Here is a 19010-nt window from a genome sequence, read left to right as displayed (position 1 = left end):
AACTTTGGTTTAATTATTTGATATCTTCTTTTTTCCATTTCTCATCATGTCGCGCGTTAAAATTCAGGTTTATTGCTGATTATAGTAGCACTCGCTGTAATTTATACAGATAAATTACAGGCCGATTTATCCGTCTGAACAAACTCTTGACATTGACCTTCGAATTATTCAATTTCATCTAGTTGATGAATAGTTATTGCCGATAATGTATCGAATGTCGCACGTTTGAAGGAATGAAAAATATGTAACGTTTTCTGTTAGAATATCAAGTTAAAATTCATAGAAATATATTGATCTGATTTATGATGATTACAAAAATGAATCGATATGGAGGTCTCCACGGAGTCGCCTCAGAGTTTGCATAAACATAAACAATGGTTTCACAAGAAATCATTGTAGGGTTCTTTCTTTGGTGACGAATGTTCTTATAGTCTTTGTGGCTAGTCTTTAGTCTCTTGGAGATATTGATAGAGTCCAGACGGTATTCTTCCTCTTGCGATTTAATAAAGAAATAGTGATTACAGTTCATTAACTGTGTTTTAATTAATTTAACTATCCCATTTTCCATATCTTCCATGCGCATTCGGAAAGGTATCACTTTACCGACTAGTAGCAGAATGTACACTTTCATGACTCACGAAGCACAATTCCTCCTGACATATGGCCTACTCCAGCAATGAGACCTCTATCTCGTTTGTCCTCGGTTCTTCTCCATTCCATTTTGCGTCTGTCCTTCTCAATTATGTTCAGTAAACGATGAGGATGGACTAGCGTCGAAAGCCCCAGATGTGATCGCAGTAGCACTCGAGCTTTGTACCCTAGAATTCGCTTGATACCTCCATCGGATATATCCGGATGGACGGGTTTTCCAGGAGACAGAGAATGTGTGGTACGGTGTCCGTTGCGAATCCAATTAATCGATCCCACAACTCGATGTGAAATATAACAAGCCTCGAGGTTCCGAAATCATGTGCGATATCGCTCGTTGCGTTCTGTTGGCCATTAGACGTTTGAGGTGAGGCCTACGAAAAGAACAAAAGGATAATTAATCAATTTGTTAATGTCATCATTAGCTACCAACTAAATGATTTCGAGGCGAAATCGCGAGAGGAGATTTTGTGGGCAATTGTCTGGGGTATCAGAAGTTCCTCAGACATTCTTATAATCATTCTTTAATTCGACGGCCCCATAAGTATCATATAGGTTATTTCAATTTTATCTGCTGTCATCGATTGATTTTTAAGGAATTATCGAGTTGCATTTGAAATTTTAATCTCTTTTTCGAGTACTTCTTGGAGCTCTAGATTAAAGAGTCCGGGATATTACAATTATTCAGCTAGTGTTTTCATTTTTTCGAGGAAAATTGAAGAGTAAACATTCTTATGAATGAATGAATGACTCTGAAGTTAATTTATGTTTAGAATTTGACGTACTGTTGTATTGTAATCATCCCGAAAATTTGAAATCGAATTTCATATCTTGACAGTTCAATGTCTTCCCGAAATTTCTCAATAATTTTCAAAATGATGTATGTGAGACTGAAAATATTGGTTTATGATATCTCCAAAATTAATTATGTGATCGAGGTCATTGATGACGCGATCGGCGGGTCTTTGTGTAACTTATAGAACTGATAGAATTTTGGAATTAATTAGTCTGCCATTTTACGATTTCTTAGAAGCAAAACAAAAAAATTCAATTGCCATTTTTTTTTCTGCTTTTTATGAATCATTTTTCTCAAACGGGTAATATGATAACGGCGATTTGCGATGCAGTCGAAGGATCTTCATGATTTCTACAAAAATTATTTGTAATTTGTTGTTATGATATTTTTCCACACAACATTTTTTCGAAAGAATAATCCGTACATGTGTCCAATAAAGAGACTACAGACACATGAATAAATCCGATTGGTCAGATCCTTCTAACTAATTAATGCACGTCCTAGTGGCTATTATATTTTTTATGTACTTCTCGCTTTATCTTTAATGATTATGACGATTCTTTAGAATGCAGACAGAGAGAAATATTTAATAATATTTACGCGCCTGTTCCGTACTCTACGTGTCAAAACAGCATTCAGTAAAACTTTTACAATATTTTTATTGAATATTTCCGCCCGTGCATACTTATTAAGATTGATGATAAAACATAAGAGATAATGATAGTTTCCGATAACGACAAGGATGCGAAACCAGAAAACCGCGAAGAAACATGAAGAATCAACAAAAGAGTGTATACAAATTAGAAAAATGAGAGAAGGTAAAAATTCCATCCTGGTATTCTAATGTACCCCGGTAGGTCGGGCGTTTATATGATAAAGAGTCACCTTTAAATAATATTTATGCGTCGTGGTGGGTGGGGTTTGGGCGCCATAAATAAGAGGTCTATGCTAATTTCTCGCCCTAACACTGAGTCTCCTGTATTTTCCCCTCTTTTGTTCTTTATGTTTTTTTTTTACTCTCTCCACTTCCACTCGGCTCTGCTGTTACTATAAAAATAAAATTTATAATCCCTTCGAGTGGGAGGTATCGCACTTTAAACGTTAACGATTATATTTCTCCTCGTTGAGATTAAATTGGCATCACAATTCGCCTTCATGTTCCTGGAATGATGGCACTATAATGATGTGGAGAAATATTACTGGGATAGAATAAAGGTAACGGATCTTTTCAATTTAACGTCGAATTTCTCTTCGGATTTGATCGAGAGTTCAGAGTTTCTTGCATAAATGCAAGAGATTTTATTTTATCTTTGCTGGGGATAAGATTCGGGTAGAGGCAATATCAAATTCTGGACCGATTGCGGTGGGGTTTGGCCATTGGAATTTAGAGGAGAATTCGACTTACTCTTATTGATAAAAAGTTTCTGAATACTCATAGAGTCTTTGTCAACTCGCACTGCACAAAAGTTCGGAAATATTGTTTCAATAAAGGCTTTCACTGAATTAAATTCCGAAAATTTCGCAACATTTATACGACAATAACAATAATTAGTGGTAATTTGAAAATTTTACTCCGATTTTTCCGTAAAAAATGAAATATAAATAAGTTTTAATAAATTTCTTGATATGAAAACAAAAAAACCAGCGAAATTACATTTTAAATATTTATTTCTCAATAACAATAACCAGTGGTAATTTGGAAATTTTTACCAAGGTCTTTTGTAAAAATCGAAATGAATATTAAAATAAATTTCTCGACACGCTATTGGTAAAAAGTCGAGGAAACATTAGATTAGATTAGATTAATAAACGCAGAGGGTCGGACTGGCCTCCCCAATACCACCGAACTCAAGTTAGAGTTATTGTAGCCTTTATTCCAGCCTTTTTTGCCAGTCTTAACAAATCTGTTGCATCCTTGCTCGCGACTGGACTAGTGGTGGGGGGAATCAGTACCCCCACCAACATAGTCTCGTCGCTGGTGATGCCGGGGTCCAAACCTCAAGTCTTCGGAGAATAAAAAAAAAATCTATTTTAATCTATTTGTAATAAAGTGAAACTGAAATGGAAAAAATCATGAATAAAAAATATAATAAATTTTCATTGTATGTTTCAGTGCCTATGTTGAATATAAGTGCAGTTGAAGGTGGTACTGTGGAACTACCCTGTGACATAACACCATCAGGATACGATGCACTTCACATGGTCCTGTGGTTCAAGGATGGAGGCGATGGAAATCCAGTTTACACGTGAGTATATTAAACGATACATGCACCACTAACGATGTCACTAGGAGATTTTAATTGGATCTCATCCAGGTTGATCCACCACTGGATTCCACTCACCCCGACGGATATACGAAAATTTTCATTTACATGTTACTTGTAAGAGGTGCAACTGCTGGAATCCACAGCTTTTCAACGAATATCCCGTAAAATTCAGTGGGGTAATTCATGCAGACAATAACCGCTGGTTGGGTAATATACGGGCATCTCCACCTGATGACAGAATGAAAGCGATGGAACGTTATTAAACGTCAGAGCTTTCCTTGGTACAAGCTGCTTCGGCAATCTACGATTCCGATGTTTGGAATTCATTCTAAAAGTCATGAATTTCCCATCGTGTAATTCACTCTGCGGGTTGACAAATTATTCCGGCAAGTTAATTAAATTCCGATAGTCATTCAACTGATTAATTTTAGATGGAAACGGGTAATTGATCAGTGAATCTGATTAATGTCGTCAGCAGTACCAATTATTCAGTCAATCATGTGAATATAGTATCTGCTAATTGTTACCGATTCCAGATTCCGCAACGAGATGTCAAAGTTTTTCGCCCATCACATTTAGGGTTTGGAGTAATTGAAAAACGAGAACTGTTGAATGTTTTCCTGTGAATTAATAAAATCTCAATGCGAACGGGAAAACGCACAGTTTGCCCTGGAAATAAAAGTAGAACTATCGTGGTACCTCATTCCGAACGTAAAAGAATCCCAAAAAAAAAAGAGAAAAAAAGCTGATCGATCGGGCATCCATGAAATGCAGAGGTAGCCATCGAAATGCATTCCCCTTTCTACCCAGTGTGTAATGTCGATTTCGTCTCTATGTTCAATCATCGGGTTCTCGTTTCGGGTGTTCAATCGTTTGGCAATCCTTCCGGAGTGTTGCGCACGAGCAGTTACTCCGAACAATTCGTGAAATAGAAGCCCCAACCAGAGCATCAAGGGATGAGCCAACAACTGTTATCATGTTGCATGAAAGGTCAACGAGTGATTTGACTCATCCAGTCAGGGAGATACGCGAAGTGTTTGCCATTCTCATTCTACCTGAAATAAAATGAACAGATTGAGGTGTTTCCAAAAATTAAATACAATAGATACATCAAAAGTATAGCAATTCTGTTCTTTACTTATTTTTCATTCACTATAGATTGGAAAGGATTATTCACTTATTAATTATTTATATCATTGTCGTCTTGAAAACTTCAAAGCAATAGCACAATTTCATTTTTATCAAAATCACACTATGAAAATTCATTTTCCTCTCCGTCTAGTCGCATTTGAATACTGTGGAGGTACCTTAATCTTGTGTGATACCAAACCATCTACGTCAGAATCAATTACCCAATTTAGGAATTGCTCTCTGATTAAACTATTCCAATAATTTCAGTTCTGATGAGATGTCAATACCGATAACGATTTGATGAACATGTTGATGCATAATAAACCCATGGGTTTACAGTCATAATATCCATTCGGGAAATCAATAATTGAAGCCGTTGAAATTCCCGAAAATCCAGTAGCATCAAAATAACCAGTATATTGTGGTCGGTAGCATTTGAATATTTGTTAATAATTCGCCGAGGATTTGAATAGCGCAGTGGGTAATGGCAGCTCTTAATACCAGTCATAATTTATCATGTTCGAAAAGCAGTTTACGTCATTGTATTTGCCTATTAAAGTTTCATTCAAATATTTATCATACCAGGCAGCAACGAATACGGGAATATTGGAAATCTCATTATTTAATTATTGATTATCGCCGAATTCATAGAGAACTGATGGCCATTATCTCTGAATCATTACAGATTCGATGGACGAAACAATTGATACACCTTTCTAATTATTTATAGAATAATTGAATCACGCAAGTATCAGCTGTATAAACATTGCGTGTGGATGAGCGAAACATCTCCAATTATCGTGTGCCATGGGAGAGAGAACCTGTGTATCGCGTCATAATAAGCTACTCTAGCATTCCTCATTAATATTGATCCTCCTAGTTTCATTCACGTGATGAATATATTTATGAGACATAGTAGTAATAGTAGTCCAACACTTTGTGATAATATATGATAATGGGAACATCAAAAATTAGAGGTGCCTATTAACGGTGTAATAACTAAACTCCGGTGAGTGCTCGGAAATAATGTTGAGGCAATTCCAATGCTGAATCGTAATTCGTTGTGTTTCAATTTAGAATAATTTATGTTGATTGGTTACTCATTCTTAATTCGGCATGCATCTAAATCATTGGTATGCACAATAATTTTTTTGGTCACTCATGCTCGTTCGCTGTTTTAACTATTGGCAATTTATTAATAAATAAAATAATGGTATTCACTTTTCTAGAGATCTCCATAATAATGATCGAGTAATTAGGAACTCCATAGAGAATATTGATGATAACAGTCTAGAATCAATTTCAATGCCTCGATACCTGCGGTAAATCTCTTCTGCTTTGATCAACTTATTTAGAGAAGATAAATATTTCAAAGAGATTTCACTAGTAATTTCCGGGAGACCGTTATGGAATTCGATTTGAGGATGAAAGAACCGTGAAATATTAAATTTGATTTCAATATTTTTAGGACAGTATGGGAAGAGATTGGGGGGTTCCAGTCATCAAAAACTATAGCAAAAGTACCAGAAACGTACCAGCAGGATTTTCCAATGTTTGGGCACTTGTTAAAATATTCGCGCGAGCGATTCCCATTTAGCGCTAACACAAATCGCTGCATTATTATTCAATACCAAGACTCCCTGATAATCCCCAAGTTCCTCCTTCTCTCGTTACAGAAATATACCACCTGAGATGATGCTCTGAAGCATCCTCCCTAGAACTTAATGATTCTCTCTCAGCTATACCCCATATCTACGAATACGACACCGCAAAGCCCATACGTGGCTCATGTACTCGAATAATCTCATAAACTTTTGATGATGCCTTGGGCTCTTGCCTCAAGTTATGGCTTTATCATCAGAGGATAAAATATTATTTATTACAAGCCCATAATTCCTTTATTCTCACTCATCAAGAATTGAGGTAAAATTGTATGAAAAGGGAATTGGTCTATTGAATCCGTTGAAACCGTTCAAAAACTTCCACTGGTAGAGGAAAAAAAAACTGTAATACGAGATTGAGGATTGAGTGGTGATTGTTGTGAAGTGAAAGAGGGAGAATAAGTTCCAGGTAAATATAAAGTGGAATTGAAATAACACGCTCGAATGATTTTTCAAGTATTTTAACTTCCAGGTTATGAGTATCAATGGAGCAATTCGATTAACCGTTTTCATGAAATTCTGGAGTTGCTGTGGGATTATCGGCGAAGGGTCCAGGATCAGGGGTCAAATCCCAGTGGGTTCTCGAGATTTCAGAGGTCAATTGGTGAATGTATGAAGCACGACAAGCTGATCGGAATGCTCGCGATCTTTCAATCAACCCAAAACTAACTTGACTCCTAAATATTGTCCATACCCTACATAGACGGGAATACAAATAGTTTATCCACAGCATCTCTTATTCAAATTTTTTAAACTCATTGACCATTTTTTCGGATTGATCGTATAGGTACTGGATTATCGGAGTCACCCATCATGCGCCGGAGACTCGTACAAAACTTTCGACATTTATATCTATGAGATAAAAATACACGTGCATGCAGGGATATAAAATCTTGGGGTCTATATAGCGATACGATTGTGACATAGTGGGATTCTGATCTCCGTGATCATCGCCTGAAGACAATGGCATTCGATATGACATGAAAAACATTGAGATTAGAACGAAATTCAAAATGATATCTTGTTAGAGTTATCTCTTGACTTTTATTTTTGTTACCCCGGGTTAGTTTTATCTACTTGTAACAAGTGAGCTACCATTACTCTACTAATTCACGGATACTTCAACATGCCATACTAGTCGAATTACATGGTAAATAAGCGGTAACAACGAATAGTACGCCCTATCGCTACATGTGCTTCCAGACCCTTCACGGTAGGAGGGTGCACTGGAGGATTACCACTGCAATCGAAGGAGAAAGCTGAACGGAATTAGAGAGATATGGTCTGGTCTATTGGATGGGTTAGAAATGGTTGGCTGCCAGAGGTGGCGTGCGAACCATGCTGGCATGCAACCAACCCTAACTGCTATCGTGAACACTGTCATTCCGCCGAATAGATTATAGAATAATACTGCGACTTAGGTTTTGGGTAGTGCCTGAAGGAAGGCAAACTTACCAACTTTGGTTATATCAACATTTATTCGGAATATCTGAGAATCTTAGAAACTGCGGAAGAGTCTTACCCGTGATTTCTATATTTGGTACCTTCTCTGCACAGCTCTAGGCGCCACACAAATAGTACGCGATTTTCATGAGAACTATTTCAATTTTCAAGTGGACTCTTCACTGACTGGAGCTGGAAGTTGTCGCTGCATTCAAAATAGGGATGTGATTACACTGTAAAAATCGATGACCGAATTTCAGATAAATAGTACGAGCAGATGTGTGATGTATAAATGCATTTAAATTCATGTTTGAAATTAATTTTTATGATGCTGCAATAGAATTTGCTACTTGTCTCTTGTAATAAATTCTAGCTTTATTAATAAATCGTAAAAAAGAAGAATATATTCACTAAATACAGATTATGATTACACGGTATGTACAATTTTGTAGAAAGAAATTATATTTGAACTGAGAGATTTTTCTGATCACCTTCTCCATCTCCAAGAGATCCATTCCCATCACATCTCTTTCCATTCAGTTCTTCGAAGATTGACACCATTGATCTTCCTTTAGTCTCAGGTACAAGCAAAAATGTGAATATAAATGTAGCAGTACAGAATAAAGTGAGAATGAGAAAAGATACGTGACTGCCGTATTCACTGGATATAAATGGAAAGAATTTGGTGGTAACGAAGCCGCAGATTAACGCCAACACCAGCGACATGGAAATACCGTGACTAGCAATATCTGGTTTCAAGACTTCAGTTGCAACGACATATGCAGCTGGACCCAGTCCCATGCAATAAAAAATAGAGTAAGCCGACAATGCAACAAGTGGGACAAACGAGAATGACGAAATATCGTAGCTGTTGTTCTTCAGTAGAAAGAAAATAGAAAATAATACGTGACAAATCGCCATCCCACTGCAAGATAGCAGGATAAGAGCCCTTCGCCCGATACGATCTATTACCAAAGGTGCCAGCAATGATCCGAAAAGCTGAATAGAGGCTACAACTATCGCTGCATATGCCGGGGCTAATGAACTATTGGCCAGTTCAAATATCATTGCTGTGTACATAATCTGAAAAATATCAGAATTCAAACTGCAGGGTTTACTCAAAGCTCAATTGAAGTCAATTGCATTGATTATAACTCATAATTCAGAACTCTTACCACAATTGTACATCCCGAAGTTTGTTGTCCACCAAACAGTCCTAAAGAAATGATGAATCCCTTTATTGTCCCACGGTCTCGGAATAAATCTATCAAACCAGTAGATTTACTTGAGTTGGTCATTTTTATAAGATCCTTTTCGAGCTGCAGCATTTCACGATCAACGATCTCTTTGTCGTTATTCCTCAGCCACATTAGAGATCTGTAAATTATTTTAATGCGAGTGTAATCATCGTACTGATAGAGCAGTAATAGGTTATTCATGGGTTTGATTGAACCCATTTGAGAAGGTGCTACTGCAACGAATATGCATCATTACATGTTTATAATCGAAGACTTGCGTTAGGAATGAATGAGTCATAATCTAGATTATCCAGTGATATGACTTACCTAACTGCTTGCTTATCATCTCCCTTCCTCATCAGATAGATTGGGGTCTCTGGTATAAATATGAACGCTACGAAGAAGATCAAAGGCACGACTGTCCCATAAATCGCAAAAGAGTGATAAGATAAGAGGGCACCGCATATGAATGTGATGAGAAAGCCCAGATTTATACCAAGTCCGAGAAGACTTCCCAGTCGTCCTCGGATCGATTCCTCTGCTATCTCGGAAACGTAAACTGGTACTGAAGAAAAACAAATTCCGTGGACGAGTCCGGTTAGCAAACGAGAGACCAGAAGATGGTATAAATTCTGTGCGAAGAGTATGAATAGCCAGCCTGCTGCTGCTGATAGTGCCATAAAGTATCCCATCGTTTTCCTCCCGAATCGCTCGGCTAACCATGTGTAAAATGGAAGAATACATATTGTTGAAATATAAGAGATGGAAGATAACCATGAAATTTCGTTCTCTGTCATTGGTTCAGTGCCCACTGACGGATTTTCCCTCGTTAGCTGAGAAATCATTGGTGAGGGCCAGGCTCCAAGCATTCCACTGAATAACGCTGATAGATTCACTGGAATCAGAAGATGTACTCGTCCAAAGTCATTCTTATTTTACAACAGCAACAACACGTAAACAATTCAAAATAGCTTTGGGGTCAACGAATTGAACAAGTACATTGTTTTTTATTCTTTATTTTAGTTCTTGGTATGGATGACTGGGAAGGTGAAACACCGGTGATTTAATTTATGAGTTTGCTCTAGACGTTATATTAGAGACGTTAAGTTGTTCTGTGGTCTGTGGCATAAACAATTGGAGTTTCGAACGAAAAGTGTTTGCGTAGTGTGAAAGGTTTATTACGGTTGTGCTTAGGGTTTCGAGAACCTTTGGAAAAGGGTGTATAATTTAAGGGTGAGTGTAAGTGAGAAAATTATACGAGAAACTTACCGATAATAGCTGCTACATACTGAGGTCGTTTACTGCTCCTCAATGCGTCACATTTGAATCCCAACATGTTCTCGAATTTTAAGGACAACTCAAACTTTTCAACTCGTTGATCAACCACTCCTCAGCACCTTCCTCAAACTAGTTTCCATCATGTTGTTTTGGTGCTGTAAAATATGCGGAATTTTTTTACACTTTGAGATAACGTCGACAATCAACACTCATAAAATACAAGTGCTATTTACTGCATGCTATAAAATATCATGCCGACTCCGGAGGAATGTGTTAAAAGTCACGCTTAATGTGTTCTTTTCTGGGGAGTGATTGCTTTATTTCTTAACACTGAGATTGTTCCGCTTCTTGACACTCTCGGTCATGTTCACATATCCGTATCTGTCAATGCACTCGAATCAAAGTCACCAGCAGACATCGGGAAAGTCATCGACAAGTGACAGATTCAGTTCTATTCACGTCAGTTGATATTCCTCCCATTTCTCGACAGGTCCGCGTATTAAATTATCTACTGAATCGAATAAAACATTCGGTCCCTGAATCCCTGAATCATAATCATTTATTCCGATGATAATTTAAGAATATTGATAAGATGTTATTGATATTTTTGAATTAGTATGCAAAGGACCTCCGAAATTTCGATCATGTGAGTTCATGAAGAATCACAGCTGTCAAAAGAACCGACTGTCATGGTTGGATCCGCGCCAAGTCCTTTGAGAACCTTGGATGACCTTCGGTCATTTCCCCCGCCAGTTCAATAATTCCAGAGGTCATTCAGTCATTTATCATCACCGGAACTACTCAAGCGGACTCTCAATAGACTTAACACGTTTGAAATAGCAGTCGTAATGTGACCTACACAACTTAACAACCAATTTTCTTCTATCTTTGTGTTGACCGAAACATTCTAACACTCTCAACCACTTGTAATAAGATCATTGCGTGCCATTGTGGCAGTGGGTCATCACGTCTGTCATTCAAATTATTAATTAGACATTCACAATGATAATAGCGTTCTGCTCTCGGAAGTACACGTGGAATACTTATCGCGGATTGAGAATCTTCTGCATTTAATAACTTCCGGAATTCACCACGACACAACGAATTACATTACTTGAGCAAACACGACATGATTACGAACGCCCACTTGTCACCTCACCTTGTTTTTTCTCGAGATACAAATTATAGTCAAGGTGATTTTTTTTTATTATTATTTTGTAGATTCACACCAGCTAATTAGCTCCAGCTCGGGGCAGAAGTTTTTACAAAAAATTATCGATTTTTATTTGTCTTGAGTTTTCTGGTTGTGGCACTGAGAAAAAATTGTTGTTAAAAATATTTACTAACCGCAAGAAAATATATTTGGCAAAAGAAATTTTTTTTCTCATTGCGATTTCTCCTCTGCTGTTCTCTTGTAGCAATTTAAATTATATTGACATTATAAGGGAAAGCTATGATTTAAAATTCCATCAGCACTCAGAAAATATCATACTTCAATTAATTACTTTGATTTCCCGTGTTTATTCATAATTTTATCGATTTTTTTGAGATTTTGAAGTTCTTCCCCCCAAAAATCGCGTGAAATCCGTGGTATGTTCCAATAAAATTCAAATTATTAAAACGAGTCAACGAATTTGTCGAAAATTGACGAGAGAATAAACTTATGACTTGAAATGTTTTAATGAATTCGGAACTTATCCCGGATATACGTAAACTAGCTTTCCACTCCGACTGTTAGCGACTTTGGTAAGGGATAATTCCAAATGATTGCAGATCTGCACATCCAATTTGCTGTATAGAATTATCGATTTGCAATTCAAACGTGCATAGGGTTTGGGCTCACCACCGTGTAAATTCCTGGATCGCTGTGGGATTCGATGCAATCTCGATGGAACCTCGAGGATGTACTAAGACTACATATTGAATCTGCTGAGTCGATACATTTCAATATTTGTAACTCAATTGCAATGACAAGCATTGATTACACACGAAATCCAATTGATTCCACTGAATAATTAGTAAAATTACGCAGTAAAATTCAACAGCCTTATTAAACTGCCCTCATAATTTAAAAATCTATGTAGGACATACCACGTACTGGGTTTCATGCCGGAGTTAGGACGGTGGATTAACCACGGGCTGGAGGTTCCATGACTGAATTTATGCTGGGTGTTAAAAGTCCGATGCAACATTCAGGGGAAAACCGCATCAACCACTGAGGCCCTGCAGGCTTGGTCAGAACTCTTGTACTAGGTCCGACAAACGAGGATCACATACACCACCAATTATCCAATGCATAGTTTTTACCAGAATCTGCCATAAATTCTTGGTTCATCCAGCGAGAAAACAATTTCACAGTTTTGAGATTACCATATGGTATTTGACACCATGACTACCGACTATTTAATATAGAAAATATCGGAATTTTTAGTTACGTGCAATTATATTTGCACTTTTAGCTTTCTACTTTCCGTTTAATTTATACCTTAAGGACATCTAGGATCTGAACGGGCAGCCAGGGGATAATTGTATAGTAGGATAATTCTATAGAGGATAATTCTATAGAGGATAATTCTAGAGTATGTTTAATAAATTTATTCTCCCGATTTAACTTGCATAATTTGGATTTTTTGGATTTTTTGGATTCAAATGGATTCTTTCATTTCATACAACGTGTCTGATTTGGGGAAGTAGATATAATTTTAAATTTATGGAAAGATGAGATGGGAGAGAGAGAGAGTTGACTCCTACTCTAGACTAGCCGAATACTTAATTACTCAGTTCTGAATTTTAAATCGAGAGAAAATTGATAATTTAATTAATTTTGAGAGTTTTCGACAAGAACACACGGGGGTAACTCCTAAACTTAATTAATTAGCAGTGCAACTGACTTCGAATTCGTCTGCAAGAGTAAAGAATTCTTTAATTAGGGCATTATTGTTAATTTGCAAGTTCAAATAATTATTCTATTAAAAATTTATCGGCATTTTATGACGAATGTCGTCACCAATTTTGTGAATTTGCTCTAAACTTTTATTGGAAACGTTCACTGACTGACTGATTCATCATAAAAATTCCAGAAAATTTGGCGTCTCCTGTCAAATGACCATTGATTTTTGAATAAGAATCGACACGTCATATTTTGTATTCTGTAAATTAATATCACATTAAGAGAGAAACGATGAAATGATGAACTGATCTCGACCATTCACGTCTCCTCATAGACATAAAAATATTCTCCATTAAATCACGACGAAATAAAATTCACTTAAACACCCGCATCCTCCGCAAATGACGAGGTTTACGCTTGAATTAAAAGTGTACCATTCAAAAGGTGGAAATTAATACCCGCGCATTTACTTTTTTACGGCTGGAGATACCGCCTCTTCCATCTCCATTTAAATACCTTCGCCCGAGAAATACTTGACATAAAAAATAGACTCCGTATATAATTCCATTCTGAAGAATACCCCAACAGCAGAAACTAGCGGAGTTTCAGGGAAGGAAAAACGGCAAGTGTATCGTGTACTCTGTTGGTTATAGTACAATAGTTATTGCTAGCCGAGCTAATATCGAATGGCTCACGAGCTTCTGCACTTTCAATGCAATTCGTGCAAATATCCACCCGTAACTGGGTACTTAACACTGTAAGTACAGAGTGTTTGCTTTCATTCCGTGATTTTAGTTTAGTGGATGACGTCGCGCAATAAACATAGATTGCACTTTCATTAGAAAAGAGAAAAACATTTTTTTTAATGATTATTTTACATGGCTTCGAGTCGGATGAGACTATGTGGTAATTGATCAGGACTTTTTAAAGCGGATTAGCTCTCACCATTCTACCCGAGCGGGAATCGAACCTGGAACCTATCCGTTGTGAGGCAACGACCTTAACCACTATGCCACGCCACCGGACTTGAAAAACATTTCTGAATTCGTGAGCTGAGCATGCGGATAAAAAATATATTTCTACCCTAATCGTGGGAAAGCTCTAGCGCTCTACGATAAAAACCAGTGATCGAAAGTAATTATTATAGTTGGTTTTTAATGTAGTTAAATGAAATGACTGGAAAAATGTATTTCGGATACGTCTACATTTGCTTTGGAAATTTAGAAAAATTGAATCAAAGTGTCAGTTTAGGGGAGATACATAAATCATATTTTAACGTTCGAAATTGAATTAAATAAAAGGACTGGGATTCTAATAAAAATGATTGCGCTGCCCAGTAAAATTTCTTCATCGCCCTAAAAAGACTTCTTTGTCGGCCAAGTACGAATTCACAGTCGTTGCAGCAGTTACCATCGTTAATCTCAACTACGGAATTGGAAACATTCGGTGTTCATCGCTAAACAATCATATTGGGTTATAAAATGTCTGGAAAAAATTCTGTGTAACACAGTAAAAATTAAAAGAGAGAACAATAAAAAATATCTGGATAGGAATTATTAGAGGATTTCTATCAATTTTTTTTTCGAACACAAAAAAATGATAGGCCTTCAAATTTTATAGTGCCATTTCATAAATTGAGGCACGTACAATTAATTACGGAATGTACTCGAAAATTTATGATATTAATACTAATTTTTATTTGTGAACCTAAGAAATCCTAGTATTCTAGAATTTTACATGATTCTAGTTCTCGGCACTAATAGTAATAGTAATAATAGTAATAATAATAATAATAATAATAATAATAATAACCAATAGTAATTTTAATAATAATAATAATAATTACTAATAGTAATTTTTCTCGGTCTCTCCTCTCCGTGTTCACAAGAAATTCAGGAATCTCAGTGAATTGTTTTCCGACTATTTCTATCTCCTTCAAATTACCCAAGGAACTACAACACAATTATCCACTTATTTTCATATCAGTATGAACGCAACAATTAGTTACCCTCCAAATGAACAACAATTACGGTTAGATAACAATACGATTACATATTCAGCTGCTGAATTGATCCAAGTTTTCACTTCAGTTGGTCCAGGCTAATTTTCCAATATTAATTAGTCAATGCCCATTTACAATTCTAAACAATTATGAAGTTTCGCGTGGAACTCGATAATCATGCATTCATACCAACCGAGTTATATTGAATTAGAACGTAATTAATTCGGATATACAACGGCATATCAGCCATCTCTCTATTATAGATTGTATTTTGGTTACCTCCGTCTCTTCTGCTATCATAGTTGTCTGACCTCATTCAGTTTTATTGCAGGATATCCTGGGCACTCAGCCACAGCCGTCCAGGCTAGGGTCCTCATTTCTCGATAATACCCACAATCCCTTTCTTCTCCTCAAGACCATAAACCATACCTCGTGAACACGTGTGAGTCAACGTCATGGAATTTTATGTACCAGAAGATAACCGTTCTCTCGTTTTATCGTCTTCTTGCTCCTGCGTCTTCCAGTCCTAGGAAACACACAAAGAGAAATTCATGAAACAGCAACTCTTCGAATTGATATCCACACTCAATCTTTCATCTTATCAACATAATAGGGGTGAATAATATTTTAGTATGAGGTAATAAACTTTGAAATTCGTTGAAAATGGACCTCTCATTTTTTTTTCCTCGAAAAAATTCCTCTGTTACAAATTACGGAAGAATTCTGGTTTACGAATGTAGAAGACAATTACATGAATATATATTCAAGGTCAGCTTCATTTATTAAATCCCCCCCCCCCTCCCCGTCCGACAACTTAACTTTTAAGTTTTGGAGAAAAAAATACTAGAGAAAGTATTCCAGGAGAAGATATCGTGTTGGATTACGATAAGATCAAATCTGTAAACGAATGGACAGATGCTATGGATGTGTAAATTACTCTGTAAGTAATTATCTATTTTGGCCATTGCCTCTTCTCCGGGAATTAACGAACATTAAAATCACTGTTGTTTAATCAAATCCTCTTCATTTTAATTAATAACCTGATCCCGAGGACTGAAAGATTAGTGTAGATGTGCCTAGCAAGTCAAAGTTTAAGCAACCATTAAATAAAGATATTATTTTGTGGCTGTGAGGTCGAGGTCTATATTATTTACTATTATAAATAATCTTGAATTCGCCATTATATATATAGTACACATCTTTATATAAATTTTGTATTTTAAATTTATTTTAAAAAGTTTCGAAGTTCAGACAGATGACGCTATGTATATACTTCATGCGGAATCTTGTATCTAGGACAGTACATACGCGCTAAAGAAAAATGGAGACTGGGTGGAAATGAGTATAAGTCCTGACTAATGAATGAACTATAGGTTTGAACTATCGAGAGTTTCGATTCGATTCGATATAACTGCCCATCTCTTTTTTGGATAGGACGTTTGAAAATTTATGATCACTCGTTTGATGAAGTCATGAATTAATTCGGGTGGTGCATACCTCACAGGCTCTTCAATTGTAAAATAATAACGTACTTCAATTGTATATGAAATTTTTAAGCGGCATCGCGCAGGAGACTGCGAAATTATTTTAATTCCAGTAAGATATTATTGGTAAGAACCTCCAAGATGAATGCATTTTGCAGATGAATGTTTGAAGGATAGGCTACAAAGGTCAGACAAATTACCTGGAGGCTTTTAGCGAGAAGCCGGGAGCGGATGGACTCGGGCCATGGAGATTAAATTTTCGGTGCTAGAAGGCCTCCAGAAGAGGGTTCGGTGCCTGTGTATATACCACTTTTGCGTATCACCCCGTGGTAGAAGGTAGGTAGTAGAGGAGACCGACCAAAACCTTTTCTGTCATTCCCCAGAGCCCTGGACCGCGCGACCACTCGTGATAGCCTCTTGCTTTGATCTCCGGTCGCTCCACAGTTGAGGGCCTTTTTTTAAGCTCGTGCTGCCGGGCAACACCCATACCACTGTGACACCTGAGAGCAGTGCCCACTTCTATCCACCTTTCTAACATCTCATTCGAGGGCTTGCCAGGAATATAATCACTGAGACGAATTTGTCGAGGAATATTTCAGAAATATTTCGGGATAACTGAGATAATCTATTTTCATTTGAATTCTTGATGATGCACTTCAATCGTTCAATGTCATCGTAGCGATTCAGGGTTTCATTTTCCTTTACAATTGTTTATAATTATCACAGCTAAAAGTAATAATTCTCCATTTTTTTTTTGAATTTCTGAATTTCCAACTTTCAGTGAAAGGCTCTTCGATTTTCATGTTCCCCTTATACTTTTTTAAAATTTCGACTTTTCGAATTTCAGTGAATCCCTCTTCGATTTTCATGCTCCCCTGATACTTTTCGAAAAATTTCGAAATTGTTGAAAAAGTATAAGGGGGACATGAAAATCGAAGAGGTATTCACTGGAAGTTGAAAATTCAAAATTTTTATAAAAGTATCAGTGGAGCATGAAAATCGAGGAGGTATTCACTGAAATTTGAAATTTCGAAATTTTTCGAAAAGTATCAGGGGAGTATGAAAATCGAGGAGGTATGCACTGAAATTGAAAAATTTTCAAAAAAGTAACAAGGGAGCATGAAAAATGAGGAGGTATTCACTGAAATTGAAAAATTTAAAATTTTCAGAAAATAAAATTCACCCAGTCGACTGCTCCCTCTGACAGCGGGACTGCTACTGAGGCAGTTACCGAATCGGCTGACGGACAGACACCCCACTATTGGGTGCGGCCCCCACTTTCTCTTGGGGTCAGGTACTCCCCCCAGAACTGTGCCGCTCAGGGGGGGGGGTTTGAGTGACCCCACCACCACCAATTGTAGTACCTCAACCCAAAAGAAAGAGGGGGCCGCACCCAATGGTGGGGTGTCTGCCCGTCAGCCGACTCGGTAACTGCCTCAGTAGCAGTCCCGCTGTCAGAGGGAGCAATCGACTGGGTGAATTTTATTTTCTGAAAATTTTAAATTTTTCAATTTCAGCGAATACCTCCTCGATTTTCATGCTCCCCTGATACTTTTCGAAAATTTCGAAATTTCAAATTTCAATGAATACCTCCTCATTTTTCATGCTCCCGGTTACTTTTTTGAAAATTTTTAATTTTTCAATTTCAGTGAATACCTACTCGATTTTCATGCTTCTCTGATACTTTTCGAAAAATTTCGAATTTTCAATTTTCAGTGAATACCTTTTTGATTTTCATGCTCCTCTGATGCTTTTATGAAAATTTTGAATTTTTAAATTTCGGTGAATACCTCCTCGTTTTTCATGCTTCCCTGATACTTTTTTGAAAATTTTTAATTTTTCAATTTCAGTGAATACGTCCTCGATTTTCATACTCCACTGATACTTTTATAAAAATTTTGAATTTTCATCTTTCAGTGAATACCTCTTTGATTTTCAGGTTCCCCTTATACTTTTTCAAAAATTTCGAAATTTTTCGAAAAGTATCAGGGAAGCATGAAAATCGAGGAGGTAATCGCTGAAATTGAAAAATTAACAATTTTTAAAAAAGTATCAGGCGAGCATGAAAATGGAGGAGGGTATTCACTGAAATTGAAAAATTAAAAATTTTCAAAAAATTATCAGGGGAGCATGAAAATCGAGGAGGTATTCACTGAAATTGAAAAATTAAAA

General features: G+C 36.8%; 2 protein-coding genes across 9 annotated transcripts in view; one reads left to right on the top strand and one right to left on the bottom strand.

Moving 5' to 3' along the window:
• The window catches only part of LOC105270308 (uncharacterized), an 83997-nt gene that overhangs the window by 5067 nt on the left and 59920 nt on the right, over positions 1-19010 (top strand). Inside the window, exon 2 of the mRNA XM_011311163.1 lies at positions 3558-3690. Coding sequence (XP_011309465.1) covers positions 3563-3690 — 128 coding nt within the window. The 5' untranslated portion in view covers positions 3558-3562. The remainder of the gene's footprint in view (positions 1-3557; positions 3691-19010) is intronic.
• LOC105270300 (facilitated trehalose transporter Tret1) lies at positions 266-17560 on the bottom strand. 8 transcript variants are annotated; one of them, XM_011311147.1, is made up of 10 exons: positions 10696-11160; positions 10454-10617; positions 9512-10079; positions 9122-9323; positions 8438-9029; positions 8026-8179; positions 4411-4766; positions 4239-4331; positions 3606-3939; positions 266-1022 (listed from the first exon to the last, which is right to left on the bottom strand). In XM_011311147.1, exons 2-6 carry the CDS (start codon positions 10518-10520, stop codon positions 8175-8177), a joined length of 1434 nt encoding a protein of 477 aa, XP_011309449.1. In that variant the 5' UTR covers positions 10521-10617; positions 10696-11160; the 3' UTR covers positions 266-1022; positions 3606-3939; positions 4239-4331; positions 4411-4766; positions 8026-8174. The 8 variants fall into 8 exon arrangements, with proteins under 8 accessions (XP_011309449.1, XP_011309450.1, XP_011309451.1 ...); XM_011311148.1 differs by having other exon boundaries at positions 3817-3939; XM_011311149.1 differs by lacking the exon at positions 3606-3939.

This window comes from Fopius arisanus, unplaced genomic scaffold, assembly GCF_000806365.1.
Source record: "Fopius arisanus strain USDA-PBARC FA_bdor unplaced genomic scaffold, ASM80636v1 scaffold00083, whole genome shotgun sequence".
NCBI lineage: Eukaryota > Metazoa > Arthropoda > Insecta > Hymenoptera > Braconidae > Fopius > Fopius arisanus.
The sequence above is the reverse complement of the archived record's forward strand: the minus strand, read 5'-3'. Positions and strand labels throughout refer to the sequence as shown.